The sequence below is a fragment of the Trachemys scripta genome, chromosome 5 (assembly GCF_013100865.1).
Source record: "Trachemys scripta elegans isolate TJP31775 chromosome 5, CAS_Tse_1.0, whole genome shotgun sequence".
In the NCBI taxonomy this organism is placed as follows: domain Eukaryota; kingdom Metazoa; phylum Chordata; order Testudines; family Emydidae; genus Trachemys; species Trachemys scripta.
The window spans coordinates 62272327-62299159 of record NC_048302.1 but is presented as its reverse complement, the minus strand read 5'-3'; the positions used below and the strand labels follow the sequence as shown (position 1 = coordinate 62299159).

The 26833-nt window shown below is 40.9% G+C and overlaps 1 protein-coding gene across 6 annotated transcripts in view; it reads right to left on the bottom strand.

Moving 5' to 3' along the window:
• Positions 1-26833, bottom strand: part of RAPGEF2 (Rap guanine nucleotide exchange factor 2) — a 320476-nt gene that overhangs the window by 141375 nt on the left and 152268 nt on the right. For 4 of the 6 annotated variants that reach the window (XM_034772696.1, XM_034772690.1, XM_034772694.1 and 1 more), the window contains exons 5-7: positions 9112-9187; positions 4910-5077; positions 2094-2111 (exon numbers count right to left, since the gene is read on the bottom strand). In XM_034772696.1, the coding sequence (XP_034628587.1) occupies positions 2094-2111; positions 4910-5077; positions 9112-9187 (262 nt within the window). The remainder of the gene's footprint in view (positions 1-2093; positions 2112-4909; positions 5078-9111; positions 9188-26833) is intronic. The other 2 variants (XM_034772691.1, XM_034772695.1) reach the window with 1 other exon arrangement.

Sequence of the window (26833 nt, the reverse complement as noted above, 5' to 3'; positions counted from 1 at the left end):
TTCTCACACTTCTTATCAAACTGTCTGTACTGGGCTAGCTTGATTATCACTTCAAAAAAATTTTTTCTCTTACTTAATTGGCCTCTCAGAGTTGGTAAGACAACTCCCACCTGTTTATGCTCTCTGTATGTGTGTATATGTATCCCCTCAATATATATTCCACTCTATATGCATCCGAAGAACAGGGCCGGCTCTAGGCACCAGCAAAACAAGCTGGTGCTTGGGGCGGCACATTTTTAGGGGCGGCATGGCCGGCGCCAGAATGCCACCCCTAAAAATGTGCCCCGACTGCCCTAGCTCACCTCCACTGCTGCTGCCACGGCGCGCGAAACAGCTGATTCGCGCGCCGCTACTCGCCCTCCCTCCCAGGCTCTCAAACCTGTGAGGGAGGGGGAGCAGCGGCGCATGAATCAGCTGTTTAGCGCGCCGCGGCGGCTCAGGGTCTCCCCCTCCCTCCCAGGCTCTCAAACCTGGGAGGGAGGGGGAGATCCCGAGCGGCCATTTCGTGCGCCGCTGCTCCCCCTCCCTCCCAGACTTGAGAGCCTGGGAGGGAGGGGGAGAAGTGGCACACGCGCCGCGGCCACTCGGAGTCTCCCCCTCCCTCCCAGGCTCTCAAACCTGGGAGGGAGGGGGAGACTCCGAGTGGCCGCAGCGCGGCGCCGCTTCTCCCCCTCCCTCCCTCCTAGGCTTGAGAGCCTGGGGGGAGGAGGCAGGGCTGGGGATTTGGGGAAGGGGCGGAGTTGAGGCAGGCCCGGGGGTGGGGTAATTAAATAAGGCAGGGGGGAGGCCAAAATTGTTTTTGCTTTGGGCGGCAAAAATCCTAGAGCCGGCCCTGCCGAAGAAGTGGGCAGTAGCCCACGAAAGCTTATGCTCTAATAAATTTGTTAGTCTCTAAGGTGCCACAAGTACTCCTGTTCTTTTTGCAGATACAGACTAACACAGCTGCTACTCTGAAACCTGTCTAATCTCACTGTCTCATGCTGAATCAAACAGCAGCAAAATGGCAAAAGCAAAACCTACAAATGTTCAGCTAACGAAATTTCCACTGCCTACTTTTTAATTTCTCCAACTTATTTTCCTGACCTTACAAAGTGCAAGGGCAGAACAGCTGCAAATGGACTTTATTTTTGGAACCAATACAAAAGTCTAATAAGTGATCTATACTGAGGAAATACATAAATGCATTCTGTTACACATACTACCTATTTTCCTTATTTCTGTGCTTTGCACATCATCCTCCAGTGATATTGCCTCAATCTTGTGATGTAATGAAGGCAAGGAAGAAGATAAATTACAGTAGATCCTCAAAGATACAAACGCCAGAGTTACAAACTGACTGGTCAACCAGACACCATGTGAAACCAGAAGTAACCAATCAGGCAGTAGCGGAGACCAAAAAAAAAAAAAGCAAATACAGTACTATGCCTGTGTTGTATCTTGAAGGTAGACACATCTGGGCTGCCTGTCCCCACCTCTACCCCCACCCCCATCCCCTTACAGATTCACAGGCGAAGCTGTGAGCCCTCACTGCCAGCTCAAGGCAGCCAGAGCAAGAACAGCACTGGGGTCTGCGATGCTTTCATGTAAGCCATGGGTGCTGTTTTCACACACACCCCTTGGGAGGGGGTTGCTGTTTTCACCACCCCCAATCCTCCCGCTGGGAAGGAGATGCACTGTTTTCACCACCACCACCCCTCACACCCCACCGCAGTCAGAGGACAAGCTTGCCCCAACAGGGAAAGAAGCTGCCTGCAAGGAAGCTGCCTATGGAACCTGGCCCAGAGTGTGAACTACTGGAGCCAGAGCTGAATTTTGATCAGTTATGGAACATTTCAGTTACGGACAACCTCCTTTCCCGAGGTGTCTAACTCTGAGGGTCTACTGTAATCAGGTTAAGGAGACTGTGTGCTGTCACCAAATCCCACATTTATTTTAAGCATTCTCACTATAGAAGAAATACAGAAAACATCAATAAAGAAAACAAAGGTAGGACACAAATTTAGCCATAACATTGCATTGGTATTATGACAATTAGTCACACTGCAAAATTACAAGTAAAACTGTTAGTGGACCATACGTATAAATTACAATACCTGAGGTTTAGTGCATTCCTGTGAGCCAAAATGAAATGAATGCCATATAGGAAGAAAGGAAAAGATGAACATTATCACACATGCTATAGTACATTCCACCATCAGATAATGTTACAATTATTTTAAAGCGAGTCCCGTTCCCTGATAAATTGGCTGTTTGTGTAAATGTTCTGTAATCCATGCAACAATTAAACATAAGGCATTTAGCTTTATTTACAATTTTTGCAAAGTATTGTCATGCATTTTCCATTTTATAACTATCTTTATATAATTTCATCTACATTTTCACTATAGCCAACTTCCTTCAGAGATGCTATTTTGCGTGTCATTTTTTGACTGTTTCGAACACCAGCTTTTTAAGTACACAATCAATTGGGCCAATGTGAAGTAAAATATTGATAATCTTTCAGCAAACATTTCAGTGATGTGGTAAGTAAGGAGCTTGTACAAAATGAAATTCAAGAATCTAGTTTACTCTAAAACTATGCAATCTATTTTCTGGATGATGTTATTTTATTTTTTATTATTGATCTTAATGTATTTAACATGCAAATCAAAACATACCCACAATGGACACTAAATTAGATCATGCAACTGAAGACTAATCCAATATACTTGACCATTCATTTCATACGGGGATTTTCAAAATCTTTTTTAAAAAATGTGTTAGTTTATTCATACCAACTTCTAAATTTTAGATAACTGAAGGCCTGAGCCTGAGAGATGCTGACTAATGGGAATTGTGAATGGTCAGAACCCCTCAGGAGTTGTACTAAAATAATGCACTTTGCATTCCTATCAGTTTCAGAGAATACATTTCAGTACCATTTTAAAGACATTTAGATTTTCAAACAATTTTGATTTTAAAACAAACAAAAAGCCTTTTGGGTGGCCAAAAGGCAGGAGAGTGAAGAAGAGACAACCTACACAGATGTGAGTGACTGGAAAATGCAGTATAGAGAATATAAATAATATCAATGTGATTGGAATGTAAACAATGAAGATTATTTTTATTCTTATAGTGCTTGGTAAAATCTTCAATTTCCATAATTCCGATTTGAACTTGCTGCTCTTAATATTTTCCCTAAAAAAAGGATCTCAAGTAATTAAATAATTAATTTAAATTATACGTTGATTTAAAAAAAAATTGTCAGTAATTATTTCAGGTTTTACTGACAGTCTACCTGGCATTCTCATAATGTATTTCCCAGCAGACTTTAAATTCATTATGAACTTCAACAGAATGATTAACAATGAGCTTTTGCTCTTAGTACTGGATTTAAATCTACACCAACCCATTATGTATTCTTAAAAAGTAATTTATACAACACGTGTGGCCCTCCTAAAGCAAATGACATTCTCAAGTCTAGTTACCATTTTTCAAATAGTAGATTAGATGTATAAGTTACATCTATATAAAAACCATCAATGATTCCTTCCTCCACATCACCCAAACATGCATGCCACATAAAGGTGGTTTGTGATAAACTAGTATAATCTCTTATCTTAAAACTGCAAAAGAGTTATACGAATGAGCCAAATGAAATGACTCAACTCAGAAATTCAAAATAAATTTGGAAAAAATCAAAATTGCACAGAACATTAAGCCATTAAAAGGGGCCTGTTGTATAAACAAAATACATAAAGCGTTGCTGTAAGATGTATTTATTTAACTCAGGAGGAAAAAATCTCTAACAGTGGATGTAATCAAACATCTACACATTTACAGTCATGCAATGGATTACAACAGGGAACTGGCAACAAGTAAAGGAATGTGGATGGGTAGGGAGAAAATGAGGGGAAAAACCACTACTTCAAATTAGAGACAGCATTTTTAAAACAATCAAGCCCTGATTCTGCAAACACTTGTGTGCTTGAGTAACTTTATACTGAATATGACCAATCACATGCATAAAGTTATCTATGTGTGTAGTAGTATATTTTTGGAGGTTCAGGGCCATAAAAAAACAGCTGAGTACAGGATCTGAAGGCCACTTACTTTTCTGAGTATTTTGTATGCTGCTGAAGTAAACAGCAAAACTAATTACTCTTATCCTAGTAGACCTTTGCTCAATAGAAAAATAAAATAATCCAACAAATAATTTTGTAGAACACATTTAAAATATTAGTACTTATGATCCTTCATCTTTTATGAAGAAAGCCTATAATTTTCAATCTGTAAAAATACACAAAAACTATTTTAAAGAAAATTCTGACGATGTTTTGTCTGATAATAAAGGACAGACTGCAGTATTTCACTCTGGGCAAAAATATCATGGTTCAGACTGAAACTTCCGGTCTTGTATTAGTCAGCAATAAAAGTTAGTTTAATATTCCCAGCTCTGGGTCTTGCATAGAAAAATGACAAGCCAAATCATGGACTATTTCTACCACAATGCAATACAGGTCTTTTCAGAAAACAATTGCTATACATAAAAATGAATGCTTTACTGATTAGCCACAGGAATACTGTACTCCAAAATATTTCTATTACATTTTCAATTATTGACAGGAAATTTAAATCACATGTATTAGGTAACTGATTTGTTTCAAAGTTGCCAAAAATGACTGGAATTGTGAGTAAAGATATGTGCTGTCCTCTTGCCAGCATTGTTTAACAACAATAAATGTGCAACAAGCTAAGTGTTCTCAACTGAGTTATGAAGCAAATTACATGCGCACACGCACTCACTTTGGGCCAAATTCACTGATACCCTAAGGAGAAACTCCCACAGTGAATTTGACCTTTCAGGTAATTATTTTTGTAAAAATGATTTTCCCTTGTCTTGTATTTAAAACAAATATAGGTAACTTACCGTATGATAACCTCTAGGTAAAGGTGGCTTCCCCACAGGATAAGGATCCACAGTATCAATAATAGTTTGTCTTTCTCCTTTTTGATTGATTTTCCTAAATCTCCTTCGGGATTGTCTATGGGAAGCTTGACGCTGGAAATATTCTTCATTTTCATCCATATAGTCCACCTATAATAAAATAAATACAATGAAGGGTCATTTCCCTACAAATGAAAGTTACTGCATATTCTGCAATAAAAGAGAAGCCTATCTTTTCTTTTGCTCTTAGTCATGTGGAAGCTTTTATTTTATACAATCCTTAAGTGTAAGTGCCACTGATACTGAACAAGCCCACTTTAGTTTAAAATTTAGTTTATGAAAGGGCACTTTGAACTCCATTTCAGAAAATGTGGTTCGTTATGAATTTCCTGCATTTTCAACAGTGAAAAGCATGAACTCAGTGCCAAGAAATCAAATGTCCGCAGGGATGAGAAAGAACAAGTATTACCATGAAAAGAGTTATTGAGCACTTTCACATATTATATAAGTGCCTTACTCTATTTAAAAAAAAAAAAAAGTTAACATCCTTTTCCTCAATTTTTATTCTTGCACAGTGATGTTTTTGTCTATGCAATACACTGGCAAACGAAGCTCTCCCATGGGAAGGAACTTGTAGCTTTCCTACAGATTTCAATGGGTCATACTGGGACCTTCCACTCCCATCCTGCCTCTCTTCAATAGGCAACACTGTTTTAATTACGTATTTTAAATATTTTGAGACTTTAAAGAGGAATTTTCACATCAGAGAAATTTGAAAAAGATTAAATTTACATAAAAAGAAATTTACTTCGTAATAATAGCAAAGGAAAAAAACCCAGAACATTTCTAGTAGATGAGTGTATGAATAAGGAATTTTCCGCTCAGCAATATCAATATCCTCTCTGTGTTCTGGAGGTGTTCTGGTGTTCTGCAGCAAAGTCGCAGTCATGTTACTACATAGTAATGTATTGCTATGAAAATGTTTTTACAATTCAGAATTCTGACTTTCATGCAAGATAAAAAAGTTTGTAGTAATTTGGCTTTTTGTATCTCTCTCCCCTGTGCCCATCTTACTACTAAAACACCATCATTTCATGCTAGAATTACGCCACATCTACAAGGAAGCAGAAAGTGGCAAAAACTGTCTAGTATTGTCCTTATGTGCAGATTAAATCCATTCACATTCCTCAATCTGTATCCCAAGGCCAAAAAGATTATTCCCCAAGAGAAATAGGCCGTGAGTAGTGGTAGGTGGGTTAAGAAAAGAAGATGATGACAAACTACCACCATGCAGGTGATTTTTTCCTTGTCATGTTTCTTTTCACCATCTATACAAATGAAACACATTACATTCTGCTGACGTGACAAGAAGTTTTAATAAGAACCAGTCCTACCCAACCAGGTGTATAAAGTATGACTAAACATAACTATTAAGGTTATGTCTACAGCACAATTAGATACCTGTGGCTGGCCCATGCCAGTAACTCAGGCTCACGGGGCTTGGGCTAATGGGCTGTTAATTGCAGTGTAGACGTTCAGGTTTGGGCTTCAGCCCAAGCTCTGGGACCCTCCCACCTCATAGAATCCTAGAACTCAGGCTCCAGCCCAGGCCCAAAAGGTCTGCACCATTATTAAACAGCTTTGCCCGAGCAAGCTGGCACAGGCCAGCCACAGGTTTTTAATTGTAGTGTAGACATACTCAGACACTTATGGTATGCAACAGATGTGTGGTGATGACTTCGTAGCTGCTCCACATGTTGTCCTCTGAATATTGAGTTCTTTCCACTCAAAGTGCAGTCAGTCCTCCAAAAGGCTGGGTCAAAGTATACTTCAAAGGTTTAACTAAGAGGTTCCAAAGCTCTTCTTATTCATGACCTACTTTCGATGGATTGTCAGCTAAGTGCCCTCATCCAGCACCTACCACAGGCCCCTCTCATCATGCCTTACCACAGCTGCAGCTTTTTTTTTCAGGTCTCTTTTCTCTGTCACCCCGCTAGGCCCCTTTTCTTATTTTCTCTGTCCTCTCCCCCCCCACCCCCCACATTTTGTGTCCCTCACTTTCCTCCAACCCATCAAAGAGCTGTGTACCAAAGGCATTCATTGGTACCACCCAAAGCTAAAGATGGGTATCATAGCAGCAGGAATTGGGGATAGCAAGCTGTTCCCGGAACCTGCAGCCACATATACAAGGTACAATGAGTGGATTCACACCTTGAAAGGAGCTGACTGCCATTTTCCCCACAGCAGAATTATGGGGTTTGGATTGGAGGGTGGGGGGAGGAATGGGCATTTCTCATTTCTACTTCCCTCTATGCTGTGAAGTCATTAAAACAGAATGCATCAGAGTTTTATTAGCAGGATGGTGACAGAGGACAAGGTAAACTGCTATTACACAACCAATGTATTAATTTAGAGCAGGGGTCTCAAAGTCCCGGCCCATGGGCCATCTGTGGCCTGAGAACCTCCCCAATGTGACCTGCGGTGCTCCAGCAATTTTGGGGCTGGGTCTCTCCCTTGGCACCACCTGCAGGGCTGTGCCTCCGCGTGCTGCCCCCACCCTGAGCGTCCCTGCACCCAATGGGAAACTGCCCATCCCGCGTTGGAGCCCCAGGTAAGCGCCACATCCCCCAACCCTCTCCCAGAGCCTGCACCCCCTCCCCCTTCCCACACACCTCCTCCCGCCTCCAACTCCCTCCCAGAGCGTGCAACCCCACTCCCTACCCCAGCCCAGAGCCTGCACCCAAACTCCATTCTGCACCCCAGACCCCTCCCCCACCCAAACCTCCTCCCAGAGCACAACCTCTCACCCCTTCTGCACCCAAATTCCCTCCCAGAGCCTGGACCCCTACCCCAGACCTCCTCCCCCACCCAAACTCCCTCCCAGAGCCTTAGGCAGGTGGGGTGCAGAGTTGGGGGTGGGGGTTCTGGGTGACATGAGTGATATTATTGGCCCGCTGGGAGGATTTGAGGACTGGCACTGGCCCTAAGGTAAATTAAGTTTGAGACCCCTGATTTAGAGTGAAAGTGGCAAAGAATTTAAAAAACCTGAAGACTAATGGATATACATTTTAAATAAGTTAGAAAGTTACACTTTGTGTGAAAGCTATTCTTTAATGCTTCTAGAAGTCAGGCCATTTGGATCTCTATCCTTGGAGATTTTTAAGAGCAGGTTAGACAATAACCTCAGGGATGTTCTAATACTTAGTCCTGCCTTGAGTGCAGGGAACTGGATTAGAAGACCTCTCGAGGTCCTTTCCAGTCCTATGATTCTATGATATACTGCAGGTATGAATAACTCACATCTTCTACAATACCGCCTAATTCACTAATCCTGATTTCTAAAACATCTCCAGTAAATACAGATGGCATTATTTTCAGCAATTGAATATGATTTGCCCTGCATTTGGATAATATGGTGCTTGGATAATTTGGTGTATGGCTATATGGTGATTATGTCTGTATTGTCTGAATACCACGTCCTTCAGAAAGAGAGCAAAAGTATTTAATCTCTCCTGTCATGGAGGTATATCTGTTTGGATGATGTGCCCTATGACACTGATAGAACTGTTGAATTTGAGAACTCTCTGGGGAATAAAGTTATTCTGCACTGGACCACAGCAGGTGTTCTAAATGACAAATATGTCTTTACACTAGTAATGACGACAAAATTTTAACTATAATAGTAAAAAAAATCCCTAAACTGCATTCTCAAGCCTTACATGTCTGGAATAAAACAGAATTTAATCATTAACTGTTAATAATTCTTAAACTAAACTTAGTTTATCAATTTTAACAAAGATGCTTAATTATCATGTCATAAATACTCGTGGATAATCATAGTTGTCATCTCTACTTCAAATATGATTGTCTTATCCTTACAGGCATTTTTTAAATAGACTTTTTTAAACTTGCAGTTTATCTTTATTGAAAGGTTTATTTCATTCATTTAATTTAATGGTGTTTCCAACTTTTGTGCTATGTATTATGATTGCAAACTAGGGCATTAAATTAAAAAAAGAAAAACCACACACACTAAATTTAGTACTACCTTAAACTGAGTATAGTATAGACAATTCAAAGTAATTTCAAGCGTTACCTAATTTTGTCTATGCTTAATGAGAACTTGAAAGTGTAATTTAATTTGAAAAAATACTGTTTGAAAGAAATGGGCACCACAATCTTACCACAATCATTTCAGATGGCTCTAAAACAATGCATTCACAGCCACGCCTGAAGCTTCCTGCAGAACGCTTGCCAAAACTGAGGAAGAAAAACACCTAATCAGAACAAAATCAAAACTGTAATACAACTCAAGAAAGTATTTAAAAACTCTCCCCAGACACTTAAAAAGACTAAAAAATACATACATGCCCAGAGCAAAATTTTTGTGCAGATTTCCCCCCTTTGATTAACTGATAAAAAGAATGCCAATGCCAATATACTTTTGATTTATAGAATTTAGGAAGAACTGTTTGTACAGCACCTAGTACAATGAGGGCTCCTAGGCACTATGATAGCTATAGTAGTAGCAATAATTGTAGATGTGAAACAGTTACATTGATATATATGCAAATAACCAAGTCACAATGCACAAAAATACCAGCAATATCAAAGAGGCTTTCTAACACCTATATATGCTTTATAATTAAATATAATGTGCTACATTTAAAGATTCTTCTTATAGCTGAATGGATGGGGTTAGAAAGCTATTCAGCTCTTTACCACATATCCTTCCTTAAAATAATGTCATATGTTGATTCTCCATTGCTGTCTACAAGTAAAAACAGAGTATGACTGTAATGAGAAATAGTTTAAATATTTGCCCATTTAAAGGAATAGGAGCATATAGATAGACCTCAAAATCCTACAAGACTTAAAAGTTGCACGTGGTGTCAAAATGTTAGATTATATTCACACATTGTTAGATGTAAATTTTTTTTAAAAACTACACTGAAATGTGATAAAATTGCAAATGGCTATACCTCTGATAGCAATAATATATTTTGCTGTAATTACAGATATAGTATAAAGAGATACACTGAATGCTATGTATTAACACAAGATAGTATAAGATCTTAGGACCCACTGGAAAACTGGCTTGAACAACCTGGGGACTGACCCATTCCATTGGGGAATTCCTGGCTAGCGTATAGATGGTATAGTCAACTTGATGGTGCCCCTGATAGGAGATACTCTGAGATAGGAGGGGGAGTGGCTGGAACACCATTAGGTCCTCAAGTCCTAGAACAGTGGAACAGCTGTTGGGAGCCTTTACAAGCTGGGATAACATTGATCCAGTTTGTGCCAGAAGTAGAATTGCTCTTTACCCTTTCTGCCTGCTGCTTGACCCCAGGATTATGGGAAGGGATATGGAAAGATAAGGACATCTGCTCCACTTCCTACATTCCTGCAATGGAAAGAAATTGTCCAGATTCTAGGACCTGGTCCTTGATATTCAAATCAAATATTTTGCTGGCGATGTCCTTGAACTAAAGTGATCCAGCCACAAAGTTTTCCAACATACTGACTCCCTTTTTCAGGTTGTGCACTCTGACAAGACTTTTGAGGTGGTCTTACAAGTTAAAAATGCATAGTATGTATAATAACTACAAAATTAACTATCCAAACTGACAAATATACTGTAAGTAACTAAATACTACAATGACGAGTGTCAAAGAAATTCCTATAAAACAGTAATCATTGGACAAATTATATACATACACCTCTACCCCGATATAACGCTGTCCTCGGGAGCCAAAAAAATCTTACCGTGTTATAGGTGAAACCGCGTTATATCGAACTTGCTTTGATCCGCCAGAGTGCGCAGCCCCGCCCCCCAGAGCACTGCTTTACCACATTATATCAGAATTTGTGTTATATCGGGTCACGTTATATCGGGGTAGAGGTGTGTCTATTACACACAATGTAGTGCTCAAAGTAGTAAAGATGGCTTTTTTTCAAAAGCTTGAAAAAAAAAATTGTACTTCTTTCATCAAAACAGTTTTATCCGACAAACCTCAAAATTTTTAATAAACATTCGCCGTGTCAGACGAGTATCATAAATTTGAGTGGGAAAATGAGGATTAAAGACATTTTTGAAAAGGGATGTCAAAAATCAAGCTTACTGTCCCAACCTTAAAAACAGAGTTACTAATGTAATTCCAGACTTTGAGATTGTACCTATTTATCTATTACACAATAATGCTGCTATGCATCATTTACTGTTTTATTTAAAAAACAAACAACAACAACAAAACCCCACGTATACCAAGTAATGCTTTCTTGATTTTTCTCAATTTCATAATGAGGCCAACTAGGAACTTAATATGTCATTCTTAATGGTATTTCTAGTGAATCTACTACTACCCTCCCACCCTGCAGGGTGATTAGTAAAGAATGAAAAATGTCACTTGTCGTCCAAGTGGTGATTCATGCATAACAGCATTTCAATAACTTGCAAAGAAGGCAGTCAAATATTGAAAAGCAATACCAGCTGTGCTCCTTCACCATAACAATGTACATATTTAATGGTACATGAAATTTTTACAATAGACAAGGATTTTACAAAATATTGAGCCTTTTTAAAGATTCAATAATAAAAAAATCTAAAATCTGATCAATAAGTTGCACAAGTTTCCAGAGGCAAAGATAAGCATTCTTCTATTACTGAATACTAAAAGAATGTGTGCTGCCTTACTCATCAACACATTCTTGAATTTTAATCAAATTGCAGCTACCTTTAAAGGGAGAAGGGAAAATTAAACCATTGCTTCATTAATTCTTTGAAAAATGCCTTTAGAATCTAAACTATTTGATTTTTTTGTCATCACAAACACCAATAACCAAATCAGCTACATAAAAAAAATCTCAGGGCCAAAAAAAACAAACAAAAAAAAAAAACCACACACACACCTAATCAACTACCACTTGATTGTAAACAAGACGTGGTGGCAAGAATGTAAATTTGTATCCTAACTGGAAAAATCAATCAAGGTAAGATCTCTATGTTTCCCTATGATACCCCAAAAAGATTGATTTCTAACAGTACAGTTTTTACTCTAGGTGAGAAATCTGTTCTTGTCACTAGGTTTTTTAACACAACCTTGAAGTAAGATTTTTGAATACACCAGAAAGTGAAACAAATACTTGCCTTTCCACTCCACTCTTGCCCCTCTTCTTCTGGAGTTTTTTTGCTGTCTCTTATGGACAGGAGCTTTTAGTTCTCAACCACTGAATTTGGCCTGACATCACCCTCTTGTCTAATTTTCAAGTTTTAGAAAAGCAAATACAAGACGACAACACATTCCAAAACTCACTCCTGTTTACTTACCACAAGTCTGAATTACCTGCAAGGGCTTTACTCGCAGCACAAGGGAGCAAACAGTCAATGCATTAAGGCAGAAAGCATGCATTGAATCAACACTTGTGAAAAAATTTCCAGTTTTTAAAAGGCACAATATCCTACTAATAATAGGATAGGATGTTAGAAATTGACCACCAGTATATTTACCAAAGTTTCGCCGTTGCACTTATGAATTATCATTAGTATGTATACAGTTAAAACGTACTGAATTACTCACATTCCTATAAGCAACAGGGGATATACCCTGGCACTTAAATATAATAGAATTAAGGCTATCCATTAATCACAGTTAACTCACATGATTAACACAAAAAAATTAATGGCAATTAAAAAAGTTAATCGCGATTAATCACACCGTTAAACAATTGAATACCAATTGAAATGTATTAAATATTTTGGATGATTTTCAAATATATTGATTTCTGTTACAACACAGAATACAAAGAGTACAGAGCTCACTTTATATTATTTTTATTACAAATATTTGCACTGTAAAATGTTAAATGAAAAATAATATTTTTCAATTCACCTCATACAAGTACTATAGTACAATCTCTTTATCATGAAAGTGTAACTTAAAAATGTAGATTTCTTTCTTTTGTTTGTCTGTTTCATAACTGCACTCAAAACCAAAACAATGTCAAACTTTAGAGGCTACAAGTCCACTCAGTCCTACTTCTTGTTCAGCCAATCGCTAAGACAAACAAGTTTGTTTATATTTATGGGAGATACTGCTGCCTGCTTCTTATTTACAATGGCACCTTAAAGTGAGAACACACGTTTGCATGGCACTTTTGTAGAAGGCGTTGCCAGGTATTTACATGCCAGATATGCTAAACATTCGTATGCCCCTTCATGCTTTGGCCACCATTCCAGAGGACATGCTTCCATGCTGATGATGCTTGTTAAAAATAATAATGCGTTAATTAGATTTGTGCCTGAACTCCTTGGGGGAGAATTGTATGTCTCCTGTTCTGTTTTACACATTCTGCCATATATTTCCATGTTATAGCAATCTCGGATGATGACCCAGCACATGTTCGTTTTAAAAATACTTTCATTGCAGATTTGACAAAATGCAAAGAAGATACCAATGTGAGATTTCTAAAAATAGCTAGAGCACTTGACCCAAGGTTTAGGAATCTGAAGTGCCTTCCAAAATCTGAGAGGAACGAGTTGTGGAGCATGCTTTCAGAAGTCTTAAAAGACCAACACTCCAATGCGGAAATTACAGAACCCGAACCATCAAAAAAGAAAATCAACCTTCTACTGGTGGCATCTGACTCAGATGATGAAAATGAACATGCAGTCAGCCAGCACTGCTTTTGATCATTATTGAGCAGAACCCATCATCAGCATGGACGCATGTCCTATGGAATGATGGTTGAAGACGAAGGGAAGTGCATCTGGCATGTAAATATCTTGCAACCCCAGCTACAACAGTGCCATGAGAACGCCTGTTCTTACTTTCAAGTGACGTTGTAAATAAGAAGTGGGCAGCATTAGCTCCTGCAAATTGAAACCAAACTTGTTTGTCTGAGCAATTGGCTGAAGTTGGACTGAGTGGACTTGTAGGGACTGTTTTATTTTTGAATGCAGTTATTTTTTGTACATAAGTCTACATTTGTAAGTTCAACTTTCATGATAAAGAGATTGCACTCCAGTACTTGTATGAGGTGAATTGAAAAATACTACTTTTGTTTTTTACAGTACAAATATTTGTAATAAAAATAAATATAAAGGGAGAACTGTACACTTTGTATTTGTGTTGTAACTGAAATCAATATACTTGAAAATTTAGAAAACATTCAAAAATATTTAAATAAATGGTATTCTATTATTGTTTAACAGTGCAATTAATTTTTTAATCGCTTGACAGCCCTACATACAAAGATTAGGGTTGGAAAAGTTCTCCGGAGGGCATCTAGTCCAAACCCTTGCTCAAAGCAGGACCAACACCAACTAAATCATCTCAGCTAGGGCTTTGTCAAGCTGGGCCTTAAAAGCCTTTAAGGATGGAGATTCCACCACCTCCCTAGATAACCCATTCCAGTGCTTCACAACCCTCCTAGTGAAATAGTTCTTCCTAATATCCAACCTAGACCTCCCCCACTGCAACTTGAGACCATTGCTCCTTGTTCTGTCATCTGTCACCACTGAGAACAGCCTAGCTCCATCCTCTTTGGAACCCCCTTCAGGTAGTTGAAGGCTGCTATCAAATCCCCCCTCACTCTTCTCTTCTGCAGACTAAATAAGAACAATTCCCTCAGCCTCTCCTTGTAAGTCATGTGCCCCAGCTGCCTAATCATTTTCGTTGCTCTCTGCTGGACTCTCTCAAATTTGTCCACATCCTTTTTGTAGTGGGGGGCCCAAAACTGGATGCAATACTCCAGATGTGGCCTCAGTGCCAAATACAGGGGAATAATCACTTCCCCTCAATCTGTTGGCAATGCTCCTACTAATGCAGCCCAATATGCCATTAGCCTTCTTGGCAACAAGGGCACACTGTTCACTCATATCCAGCATCTCATCCACCGTAATCCCCAGGTCCTTTTCTGCAGATCTGCCACTTAGCCAGTCGGTCCCCAGCTTGTAGCAGTACATGGGATTCTTCCATCCTAAATGCAGGACTCCGCCCTTGTCCTTGTTGAACCTTCTCAGATTTCTTTTGGCCCAATCCTCCAATTTGTTTAGGACACTCTGGACCCTATCCCTACCCTGCAGCATATCTACCTCTCCCCCCCGCAGCTTAGTGTCTTCTGTGAACTTGCTGAGGGTGTAAATCCCTCCCACCATCCAGATCATAAATGAAGACGTTGAAGAAAAACGGCCCCAGGACTGATCCCTGGGGCACTCCGCTTGATACCAGCTGCCAAATAGACATAAAGCCATTGATCACTACCTGTTAAGCTTGAAGATCTAACTAGCTTACTATCCACCTTACAGTCCATTCATCCAATCCATACTTTTTTTTAACTTGCTGGCAAGAATACTGTGGGAGACTGTATCAAAAGCTTTGCTAAAGTCAAGGTATATCACATCCACCATATCCACAGAGCCAGTTATCTCATCATAGAAGGCAATCAGGTTGGTCAGGCATGACTCACTCTTGGTGAATCCATGTTGACTGTTCCAGATCACAATCCTCTCCTCCAAGTGCTTCAAAATGGATTCCTTGAGAACCTGCTCCGTGATTTCCCAGGGACTGAGGTGAGGCTGACCAGTCTGTAGTTCTCCGGATTCTCCTTCTTCCCTTTTTAAAGATGGGCACTATATTTGCCTTCTTCCAATCATCTAGGACCTCCCCCAATCACCACGAGTTTTCAAAGATAATGGCCAATGGCTCTGCAATCACATCCGCCAACTCCCTCAGCACCCTTGGATGCATTGCATCTAGCCCCATGGACTTGTGCATGTCCAGCTTTTCTAAATAGTCCTTAACCTGTTCTTTCACCACTGAGGGCTGCTCACCTCCTCCCCATACTGGGCTGCCCAGTGCAGCAGTCTTGGGGCTGACCCTGTCTGTGAAGACCAAGGCAAAAAAAACCATTGAGTACTTCAGCTTTTTACACATCGTCTGTCACTAAGTTGCCTCCCCCATTCAGTAAGGGTCCCACACTTTCCCTGACCATCTTCTTGTTGGTAATACACCTGTAGAAACCCTTCTTGTTACCCTTCACATCCTTGCTAGCTGCAACTCCAATTGTGCTTTGGCCTTCCTGATTACACCTCTGCTTGTTCGAGCAATATTTTTATACTCCTCTCTAGTCATCTGTCAAAATTTCCACTTCTTGTAAGCTTCCTTTTTGTGATTAAGCTCACTGAAGATTTCTCTCTTGATAGCAAGTATGGCAGGTGACCAGCTTGGCTTCTTTCTGCACATTGGGCTGGTTTCTTCACGCGCCCACAATAAGGCTTTAAAATACAGCCAGCTCTCCTGGACTCCTTTCGCCCTTATATTAGCCTCCCAGGAGAGCCTGCCCATCAGTTCCCCAAGGAAGTCAAAGTCTGCTTTTCTGAAGTACAGGATCCGTATTCTGCTGCTCTCCTTTCTTCCTTTTGTCAGGATCCTGAACTCAACCATCTCATGGTCACTGCTGCCGAGGTTGCCACCCACTTCTACTTCCCTACCAATTCTTCTCTGTTTGTGAGCAGCAGGTCAAGAGGTGCCCGGCCCCTAGTCGGTTCCTCCAGCACTTGCACCTGGAAGTTGTCCCCAACATTCTCCAAAAACTTCCTGGATTGTCTGTGCACTGCTGTATTGCTCTCCCAGCAGATGTCAGGGTGATTGAAGTCCCCCATGAGAACCAGGACCTGTGATCTGGAAACTTCTGTTAATTGTCCAAAGAAAGCCTCACCTACCTCCATCCTCCTGGTTTGGTGGTCTATAGCAAACACCCTGTGACACTGCAGTCTATATAGTTTTATAAAAGTATGATAAGAAGTGAATATAATGTAACTGGGATATGCTTCATGCAAAAGGTCTCTTGTAAAGTATCATTACAAAGCTTATAATCTACTGAGTGTGATCATCCTATTTGTATAAATGTACCACTCTTCTATCTAAAACTAGAAATATAAAATATAACTGAGGGTCTGTTGTAATTATGCAAAGTGTGGGCCATTAATTGTGGTTTGGAATCCTGATGATTCCCAGGACCATTGTCTGCAGATGGCTGTGTTTTACCTGTGAGTCTTCCTGTATGTGTGTGTGCTGGCAACTGGGTAATGAAGTCTTGCAGTGACATGTGATCTTGTCACCTGAACTGGAATCCATTTTTAACCTGGTTCTTTTCCAGTGAGGGGGATGGAAATCCAGAAGGACAAAGGCCTTATGCAAAAGATATATAAAGGGGTGGAACAGAACAGAGAGAGAGAGGAGCCATCATGAAGAATACCCTAGCTACCACCTGTGCTGGAACAAGAGCTGTACCAGGGGAAAGAATTGTGCCCAGGCCTGGAAGGTGTCCAGTCTGAGGAAAAAACTTACTAAAGCATCTCTGAGGATGCGATTATCTGTATTCAGTTTGATTAGACAGATTTGCACATTTTATTTTATTTTGCTTGGTGACTTACTTTGTTCTGTCTGTTACTACTTGGAACCACTTAAATCCTACTTTCTATATTTAATAAAATCACTTTTTACTTATTAATTAACTCAGAGTATGTATTAATACCTGGGGAGCAAACAACTGTGCATCTCTCTCTATCAGTGTTATAGAGGGCGAACAATTTATGAGTTTACCCTGCATAAGCTTTATACAGGGTAAAACAGATTTATTTGGGTTTAGACCCCATTGGGAGTTGGGCATCTGAGTGCTAAAGACAAGCACACTTTGGGGCAGGTAATTCAGACACTGGGTCTGTGATGGAGCAGACGGGAGTGTCTGGCTCAGCAAGACAGGGTGCTGGAGTCCTGAGCTGGCAGGGAAAACAGGGATAGAAGTAGTCTTGGCATGTCGGGTGGCAGCTCCCAAGGGGAGCTGTGATCCAACCTGTCACATGCCCATCACAACATCACCCTTGTTGCTCTTGCCAGTAAACTTAACCCAAAGACTCAACAGCAATCATAATCTTTCATCCAAAGACCTCAAAGTACTTCGTAAGCCCGAAACATGCTTTACATTGTCTCTATGAAGTACTGTATGCAAGAGATGAGTAAACGATGGCAAAAGGAAGATTAAGTATCTTGACTATAACCACTGACTTGCTGTGACATTGACAAGAACAGAACTCAAATCTCCTGACTCCCATGCCCTGATCTGGCTGTCTCCAACAAGGAGTAACACACAGAGGGAATGATGGAAGACAGATATGTTGCACCTTGAAAAAATAATTGCAATCAAAGAAATTGGAAGAGACCAAAACAAGCTTGTCTTAATTGAACATTAGTGAATAGGACTTTAAAAATTCAGCCTAAAAGATACCGTTATTCATATACATTGTCAAGCAATAGAGGTAACTCTCATAATCGGCGCTCCCTTGAGCTGATTATAATATCTAATGAAGCCTTATGTAAAATGCTAGGAAAAAACCCTCCGCAAGAGACCCTAATCATCAGGCAGGTCAAATTTTGACAGAATACAGGTATCCAGCAGGTTAACCCCTTTACCAGAGGGTCTATCACTAGATACCTGTCTTGTGCAGTCCTTTGGTTTCCTGGCTAGCTGGAGAAAATTAAGGGGAAAATTAGAGATTAGCTCTTACAGACTAGAGATTCGACATTAATTTATTCCCTTCCTCCTCCCAACATAGAATGATAAGGCTGCTGGTAGATGGAGTTTCATCCTCTGCTGTTGCTAGGGAGCCAGAGACCCAAACAGCATTCTTTTGTTTAAAACTGAAACACACAGCTCTTTCAATTCCTGCTGTAGAGACTTTTGCATAATGCTACTTTGCATTTGGTTATACTGTATCATTCACGCACATGTGATAACATGTAACATGGACTGAAGTGATTAAAAGCTAAAAAGCATCTCTTCCTACCTACGACGTATAAAAACTTTTCATTCCTAAAATAACTCATTTTCAAATATGCTCAATAGAAAACAGACTCTCAGCCTAAGGAAAGGCAAGTCGAAGACAGTATTTAGCCACCTTTACGTTCTCCCAACCCTGGGCTGCCCCAGAGACTGAAGAAATCCTCATCGTAACTGCTGTAGGGGCCTAAATTACAACAACCATAGGGCAGACCCACCTATAATCCCCAGCACGCTGCATGCTACATGCCGCTGATGAACACAGTGCTACTGCCAACAGAAGGGCTTGTACATACTTGGAGGGGCAGCCTTCCAGCTGTCTTCCTCTAGGTCGATGGTCCCCAAACTGTGGGGCACGCCTCCCTAGGAGTGCGTTGTGGGGCCCAGACCAGCCCTGGGGGGGGGGGGAGGAGGGAGCACCACCAGCTCCGCTCTGTCTCAGCCCTGGCCCCACTCCCACCCATGGGCCCTGCTCTTGGCTGTGGCTCCCAGGAGTAGGGGGTCAGATCCCATTAAGGGTAAGGGCGGAGCATGACAGAAAAAGTTTGGCGACCACTGCTTTAGTCTAGGGGAACTCCTCCTGACAGCCCCTTTATACTGCTCAAGCTCTTTTACCCAGCATGAAGAGGCTAGAATGGGTGTGAGAATTTCACCCCCGTTATTTAAATATTTGTAACCGTTTCAGAAACCAAAAAGGCCCTTATCAACAAAATCTTGTATTAGCTACAGGCACCTACTTTACAATCAAATCCCAGTTAAATATAGTGATGTGTAAAAAGGATATTCTTAAAGGGAAAAAAAATTAAAATGACTCAATATTAATTGCTCTCTAAACAAGTTTTGGCCATGCTATTTCCAAAGTTATACAGTATGTTTAAAATGAAACATAACTTTCTGTATGAATAAACTTTTTCTAAATAAGTCTTTAGAAAACATTATGGAACTTCAGTCAAACCTCCATGATAAATTTCTTATTATAACAATAAATATTAATGCAAGAACATCAAATATTAGCTCTTAAAATCTTCCAACCAAACACTAGAAATGAAGGACAAAATTATAGTTTTCTACAAAATTTTATATTTCTGTTCCCTCGAGACTATGTGATCCCACAAAAAGAATTTCACACATCTTTCCTAGTTAACCAGAAGACCTGCAATTACCAGACACAACTAACTAATTTTTTTTTAAGAAAACTCAGATGTGCAGACAGTCAAAAACTTGGGCAGACAGGACAACTCACCTTCATTTGCTACATGCTATTTAGAAGCTGGTACATACACTTTTTAGGGTTGTCAGGAAAGAAGACAGTAGCTGACCACAGAAGTCTCTCCTGTATTCAATACTGTTCCCTTGCCAGGGGCCTCCACATTCCATTTTTCACATCAGTCTAACTCCTCTAAGGAACATTATTTCTCAGCACTGGAATGTAAGCGTATTCATCACAAGCAACACAAACTTGAGAAAAGCGCCACTACCTAGAAATGCTAAGAACATTGTACGAACATTATTCCAATAGATAACCCAATTTTTTATAATGTGTAACTCCCTAAATTGTTCCAAAAAGCCCACTTTTACTATATTGATAATTATAGAAAGATGAACATATCACCAAACACTTACAGGGTTTTTTCCCCTAAACAGATTTGGTTTTAATTTTTTCTAAAATCATAGTGCATTTGTGAACTTTAATTAAGAGTGCCATTGGAATGAAGGCTACGTAACAATGAACAGTTCATAAAAAGAACAAGCAGCAACACACTATCAGCAGGTGCATAAACAGCATTCTCTAGAATATTTGTAAGTAGGGTTTAAAAAACATTGTAAATGTAACTTATTACACCTATTATTTAGAGTGAAAAGACACTAATTTTAAAAAGACGCAGTGAAGAAAAATATGTCTTTTTAATTGATTTTATTTATAGTCATTCCATATACACTTTTGTTGTAAATGTTTATTAAAAATTGTTCTAAAGTATCAAACTAAAAATGTAATATAAACAGATATTTGTAATTATTCCATTTGATGTACAAAAGCTTAACTATCATTCTCTGAAGCCCTAACACTGGATTTTCACAAGCAGTGTGTACTTGAAAATTAGTGCTGTGAACTACCGGTAAGTATTTTTAATGGTTGCTGATCAAAACACACAATCTACCATACATACGTCTAAGAGCTGTGTATATCAAAATACAATACTGGGGATTACGATAACTAGATCTTCCCCTCATTACCTCCAGTTACATTTTTTATTATTATTCTGCATTTTGAAGTATTCTAAGAGTAAGTCTAGTTAGTATCTTCCTTGCTTAGCTTTCTCAGGCCATTCACATATTCATAATAAAAATAAGCCAAAAAAAGATTAAAGTATATATTGAGCATTTCATGCTCACCACTTCATATCCAAAAGAGCTAGATAATTATCTACAAACAATTTTTCCTGCCTGTTATATGGGCTCCTTGCTGCTCCTTATTACACTGCTGTAGCAGACAGTAACTTCTGAGTCTCTCTCAGTAGAATATTAACAAGAACATTTACAGATATCCCTTGTTTATGACTTTAGAAATTAAAGTGGTCTAACCTGAACTGGTCTTCATTAGCTTTCAAGCATCAGCCATGCTGCTGGTACTGCTATCTACACAAATGCATTCTCTTCCCATTTTCCCTGTGTTTTTTTTTTTTTTTCCTTTCTAAACCTGCATGCATAGAAGAACAACATTCTTTTTGATAGTTAATTTCCTGCTTGGGTGACCCAACCACCCCTTCTGCCTGTAGATATGTGCTGCATGTGTCATATAGGCAGTGCTTCCACATACCAGCTTGATGACCTCAGCCACTCCCGGACAACTGCTTTTTTATCAATTGTTATTAATTTATTCATTATTCTTTGATAATGCAGTAGTAAATATGGGGATTTGGAGTGTCTGATCTCTTATGAATCCCAAGGTCAAATCCTGGCATACAATCAACAACAAATTTACTTATGCCCTGCTATAACCAGAGACCACTAGAGCATGATAGACGTAAATTCCAAAACAAACCATACTGATTTCTGCCATGCTAAATTCCAAAATAACCTTAAATTTCTAGGCCAGCAATTTAAGTGCCCTCTGGGAGAAACCAGGGACTCTGTTGCTAACCTGCCACTCAGGTGCTATTCATGCGTGAATTGGATTCAGAGCAGCTCTGTCTTTCCCCACTGTTTATTTGACTGATGCCATATCTTCACTGCGTCCAAAAAAAAAAAAAAAGTACTTTTTTAAACCTAGGAATGACACACACGACACACCTTTTTATTCTAAGTTAGACCTATCCTGGTCTTCACTGCTAAAAAAGGTGTGTTTTTAACCTGGGGGTAACGAAGGCTATGTCTACACTGCGCACCTTACAGCGGCACAGAAGTTCTGCTGTAAGGTACGCAGTGTAGCCACTCTGTCGGCAGGAGAGCTTTTCTGCCAACAAAATAAAACCATCTCTAATGAGGGGTGCTAGCTTTGTTGGCGGGAGAGCATTTCCCACTTGCAAAGCGCTGTCCACACCAGCCCTTTTTGTCGGTAAAACTTTTGTCAGTCAAGGGTGTGTTTTTTTCACACCCCTGAGCGACAAGTTTTACCCAAGTGCAGTGCAGTGTAGACATAGCCTAATGCACAAGAGCTATCTGGAGTGAAAAAACAAAAACCAGGCACTTTAGTTTTACCATGAGGTACACTCATCAAGGTCAACCCCAGATGCAGGACAGACCTTGATGAGTTTACCTCACAGTTAATCTGAAGTGCCTGGTCTTCAGTGTGTTTTTACCTTGGGGCAGCTCATGTGCATTAGTTACACTCCTTTTTTAGCAGGGAATACAAGGCCTGAGAGAAGAACATTCCTTTCACTTGGAGAGGTCTAAATTAGAATAAAAGATGTGTTTTTAAAAACAGATTTTAACTAATAATTAAAACCCCTACTGTAGGCAGAAATTGTGTTTTAATACATTAGCTGGTTGAGGTGAACCTGGAAGAAGAAAACTGCAGTTTAGAAGGGAGATAGCCCTCACTGAAGAGCACCAGAGTGTTCTGTAGATAAATGGATTTGGTATTGTTAGCTTATGCCCCTAGTAAAAAATAATCACACTTATATGTGCACAATAAATCTAGCAGGGGAGAGCATTAGACTTGTAACTGAGCAGCTAAGGAAGCTGGCGCTAGGCTTGCATATGACCAATTGAGCTGCATACTGGGTGTGTGTGGAGGGGGGTGATCTTGTGTATGCTTTTACCCTATACTATACAGATTTCATAGTGGAGAGTCCACTGTTTCTCACATGGGAGGTCCTGACCCAAAAGGGAGTTGCAGGGGGATCACAAGGTTATTTTAGGGGATTGCGATATTGCTACCTTACTTCTACACTGCCTTCAGAGCTCGGTGGCTGGAGAATGGTGGCGGCTGAGTGAGGGCCCAGCTCTGCAGGCAGCAGTGCAGAAGTAAGGTGGCAATACCATACCACGTCACCTTTACTTCTGCACTGCTGCCTTCAGAGCTGGGTGGCTGGAGAGTGGTGGCCGCCACTCTCCAGCTGCCCATAGGGTGACCAGATGTCCCAATTTTATAGGGACAGTCCCGATATTTGGGGCTTTGTCTTATATAGGCACCTATTACCCCTGCCCTCCTGATTTTTCACACTTGCTCTCTGGTCACTCTAGCTGCCCAGCTCTGACGGCAGCACCACCACTAGCAGCAGCACAGACATAAGCATAGCAGTACCGCAACCCCCCCTAAAATACCCTTGTGACTCCCCCACAAGTCCTTTGGGTCAGAACCCCTACAATTACAACACCCTGAAATTTCAGATTTAAATAGCTGAAATAATGAAATTTAAGATTTTTTAAATCCTATGACCACGAATTTGGTAGGGCCCTAGCCATAAGGGATCATTATGATCATATGGGCAGATATCCTGCATAACACAAGCCATAGAACTTCCCCAAAGTAATACCTGTTTTAAATCCACATTATCTTTATGAAAAGCAGTTAAGCATGCAATGAGTAATGCAGGACTCCTAAAAGAGGGGAGAAACAAGCCCTATGTAATCAGCACCAAACTGGACATCAGTTCTATGGCTAAATCCCTGGAATAGAGTTGCCAACTTTCTACTGGCACAAAAACAAACACCCTTGCCACGCCACTCTGAGGCCCCGCGCATGCCCTGCCCCCCTGCTCACTCCGTTCCCCTCCCCACTGCTCACTCTCCCCACCTTCACTCATTCACTCATTTTCACTGGGCTGGCTCAGGGGCTGGGGTGTGGAAGGGGGTGAGGGCTCTGGCTAGGGGGATGGGATCAGGGGTGGGGCCAGAAATGAGGAGTTCCGAGTACGGGCTGAGGCACTGGGTTGGGATATGAGAGAGGGTAAGGGCTCCGGCTGGGGGTGCGGGCTCTGGGGTGGGGCCAGGGATGAGGGGTTTGGGGTACAGGAGAGTCTGGGGGGTGGAGCAGCGGGGTTTGGAATATGGGAGCGGGCTCCGGGCTGAGACAAAGGGAGGAGGTACAGGCTCTGATGTGGGGTGGGGATGAGGGATTTGGGGTGTAGAAGGGTGCTCCAGGCTCGGACCTAGAGGTTTGGAGGGGGATCAGGTCTGGGTCGGGGATTTGGAGGGCAGGGGGGCTCTGGACTGGGGGTGCAGACTCTGGTGTGGGGCTGGGGATGAGGGGTTTGGAGTGCAGGAGGGGGCTCTGGGCTGTGGAAGGGGTGCAGGGGGGGTGAAGGCTCTAGCTGGGGGTGCAGACTCTGGGGTGGGGCTGGGGATGAGAGGTTTGGGGTGTAGGAGGGTGCTCTGGGCTGGGACTGAGGGGTTTAGAGGGCAGGAGGGGGATCAGGGCTGGGATAGGGGGTTGGGGAGAGGTCCTGGAAGCAGCCGGCATGTCCCCCCAGCTCCCACACGGAGGCATGGCCATGCAGCTCCTTGCACTGGCACGCCGCTGCCCCGTCCACAGGCACTGCCCCCATAGTTCCCATTGGCCACAGTTCCCAGCCAATCGGGGCTGTGGGGGCTGTGTTTGGGGTGGGGCAGCGGCAGCGTGCAAAGTCCCCTGACTACCCTTACGTGTAGGAGCCAAAGGGGGGACATGCAGAGTGCTTCTCTGGGAGCCACACAGCGCGGAGGCTCGTAGGGAGCCTGCCAGCCCTGCTGCACAGCGCTGCCAACCAGACAGTCAACGGTGCTGACCGGAGCCGCCAGGATCCCTTTTCGACCGGATGTTCCGGTTGAAAACTGGACATCTGGTCACCCTACCCTGGAATCTTTAATGCAGAAGACTGAATTTCATTCAGTAACAACGTCATTGAATTAAAAATTGGGGTTTCTAACAAATTAAATGTGAAAACAGATGGTAAGGGCAGTACAATAAACGCTTATTTATTTTTATATTAATTCTGAAATTTTAAAATTCAACCATATTTTCAGCATTTGATATGCCACAGGTTTTTGAACTGACAACATAGCTGCATTGTAGAAATTGTTGAGGGAAGGGGAGCAGAATTTTAGCAACTAGATATGAGACATTTGGGGCCTTGATCCTCCAAGAGGCATGTAAGGCAATTTAGGATTACAGGATAAAATCATCAACAGTGGAATAGTATTGAAATTTAAGTTTTTGTCTTCAAAGTTCAGCCAATACCCCATTAAGATGAAAAGAGCAGTTCATACCACTCAGCTATTATTTCAGCCCCTACAGACCCAGGAAGACAACACTGCATCCGTTTACACATTCCTATAACTTTTAAAACATGATTGAATTGCCAGATCAGATCAGACCAGTGGACACCAAGTCTGGTATATTATCTTGGATAGTGGCCAGCACTTTTCAAGGAAGGTCCTAGAAAAAACGAAGTGGACAATTTGAAATAACCAGATTGGGGATTCTTCATAATCAATGTCCTTTATAGTATATCCACCCATGCTAGTTTGAATCCAGCTAGCACGAGTAACAGTAGCAGTGAAAACAGCACAGAAGGGGCTTCAGCATATATGGTACAAGGTCAGCATGGACCCTGGGTAAGTATTCTGCTCATTAGCCCATGCTGCACTGTCTTCACTGCTACTGTTACTCGCACTAGCTGGATTCAAAATAGCTCGAGTTGGCTTGCACTGCTTTGCTGTATGGACACACTCAAAAAACTGACTGATGCCCTGAAAAATGAGAATTTATTTCTCTTTTTAAAAGTCCTATCTAATGAAAATTCCTATTTTTATCCAAACAATGTTTAATCCCTTTTTGAATCCTACTAAGCTTTTGGCTTTAATATAGTGTGGAAGTAAGTTCCCCAAGTTAATTCTGCATTGTGTTAAAAAAAAGCGGGGTGTGGGGGATTTTCTTGTGTGTCAAATTTTATACAAGCTGCCTTTCATTTTCATTCATCATTGAATGGTCTTTTGGTTTTGCAATTACACTAGTAGTTAATCTGAAACGTTGTAAAACTCTAAAATCTGCAGATGAAGTGCTATATAAGTCTGTATTGTTTTTTAAAATCTACTGCAGATGATGGTCATCTATCTACAGACTTCAAAAACAGCAGGTGACCTTGGAAACTATTCAAGCTGCAGTCACACAACAGGGTTCTTTTTATGGCTGTTTCAAGTATTCTAATAAGAGACTGATTTTATGGCAATCTTCAGTGATATTTTAAAAATGCATTCATCATCTGTACAAACATCTGGAAAGTAATAGTTATAGCAACAATAAAAAAAATTCCCAACTTGATCAAGTAACTAAAGTCTGCAGCTGACAGTACAGCATACTAGAAGTCAGCTACACTCATCAGAATAAGGTTGAGAAAGAAAGCCCTTAAGGTGCACTAAATAATTTAAGTTTTATAAAAAGGGGGAACATTTACAGTACCGCAAACATGGAATACATTTATAGAAAAAAAAATGTGACCAGTATTATTGGAGATATTTCTATTTTGATAAAGGCATTGATTCAAACAACCCAGCTTCTGCCTGATTTTGCAGAGAAGTCATGTGCTTATTTCATGGCATCAGTGTTACCATGGAAATATTCTGATGTCACAAAATAAGCAT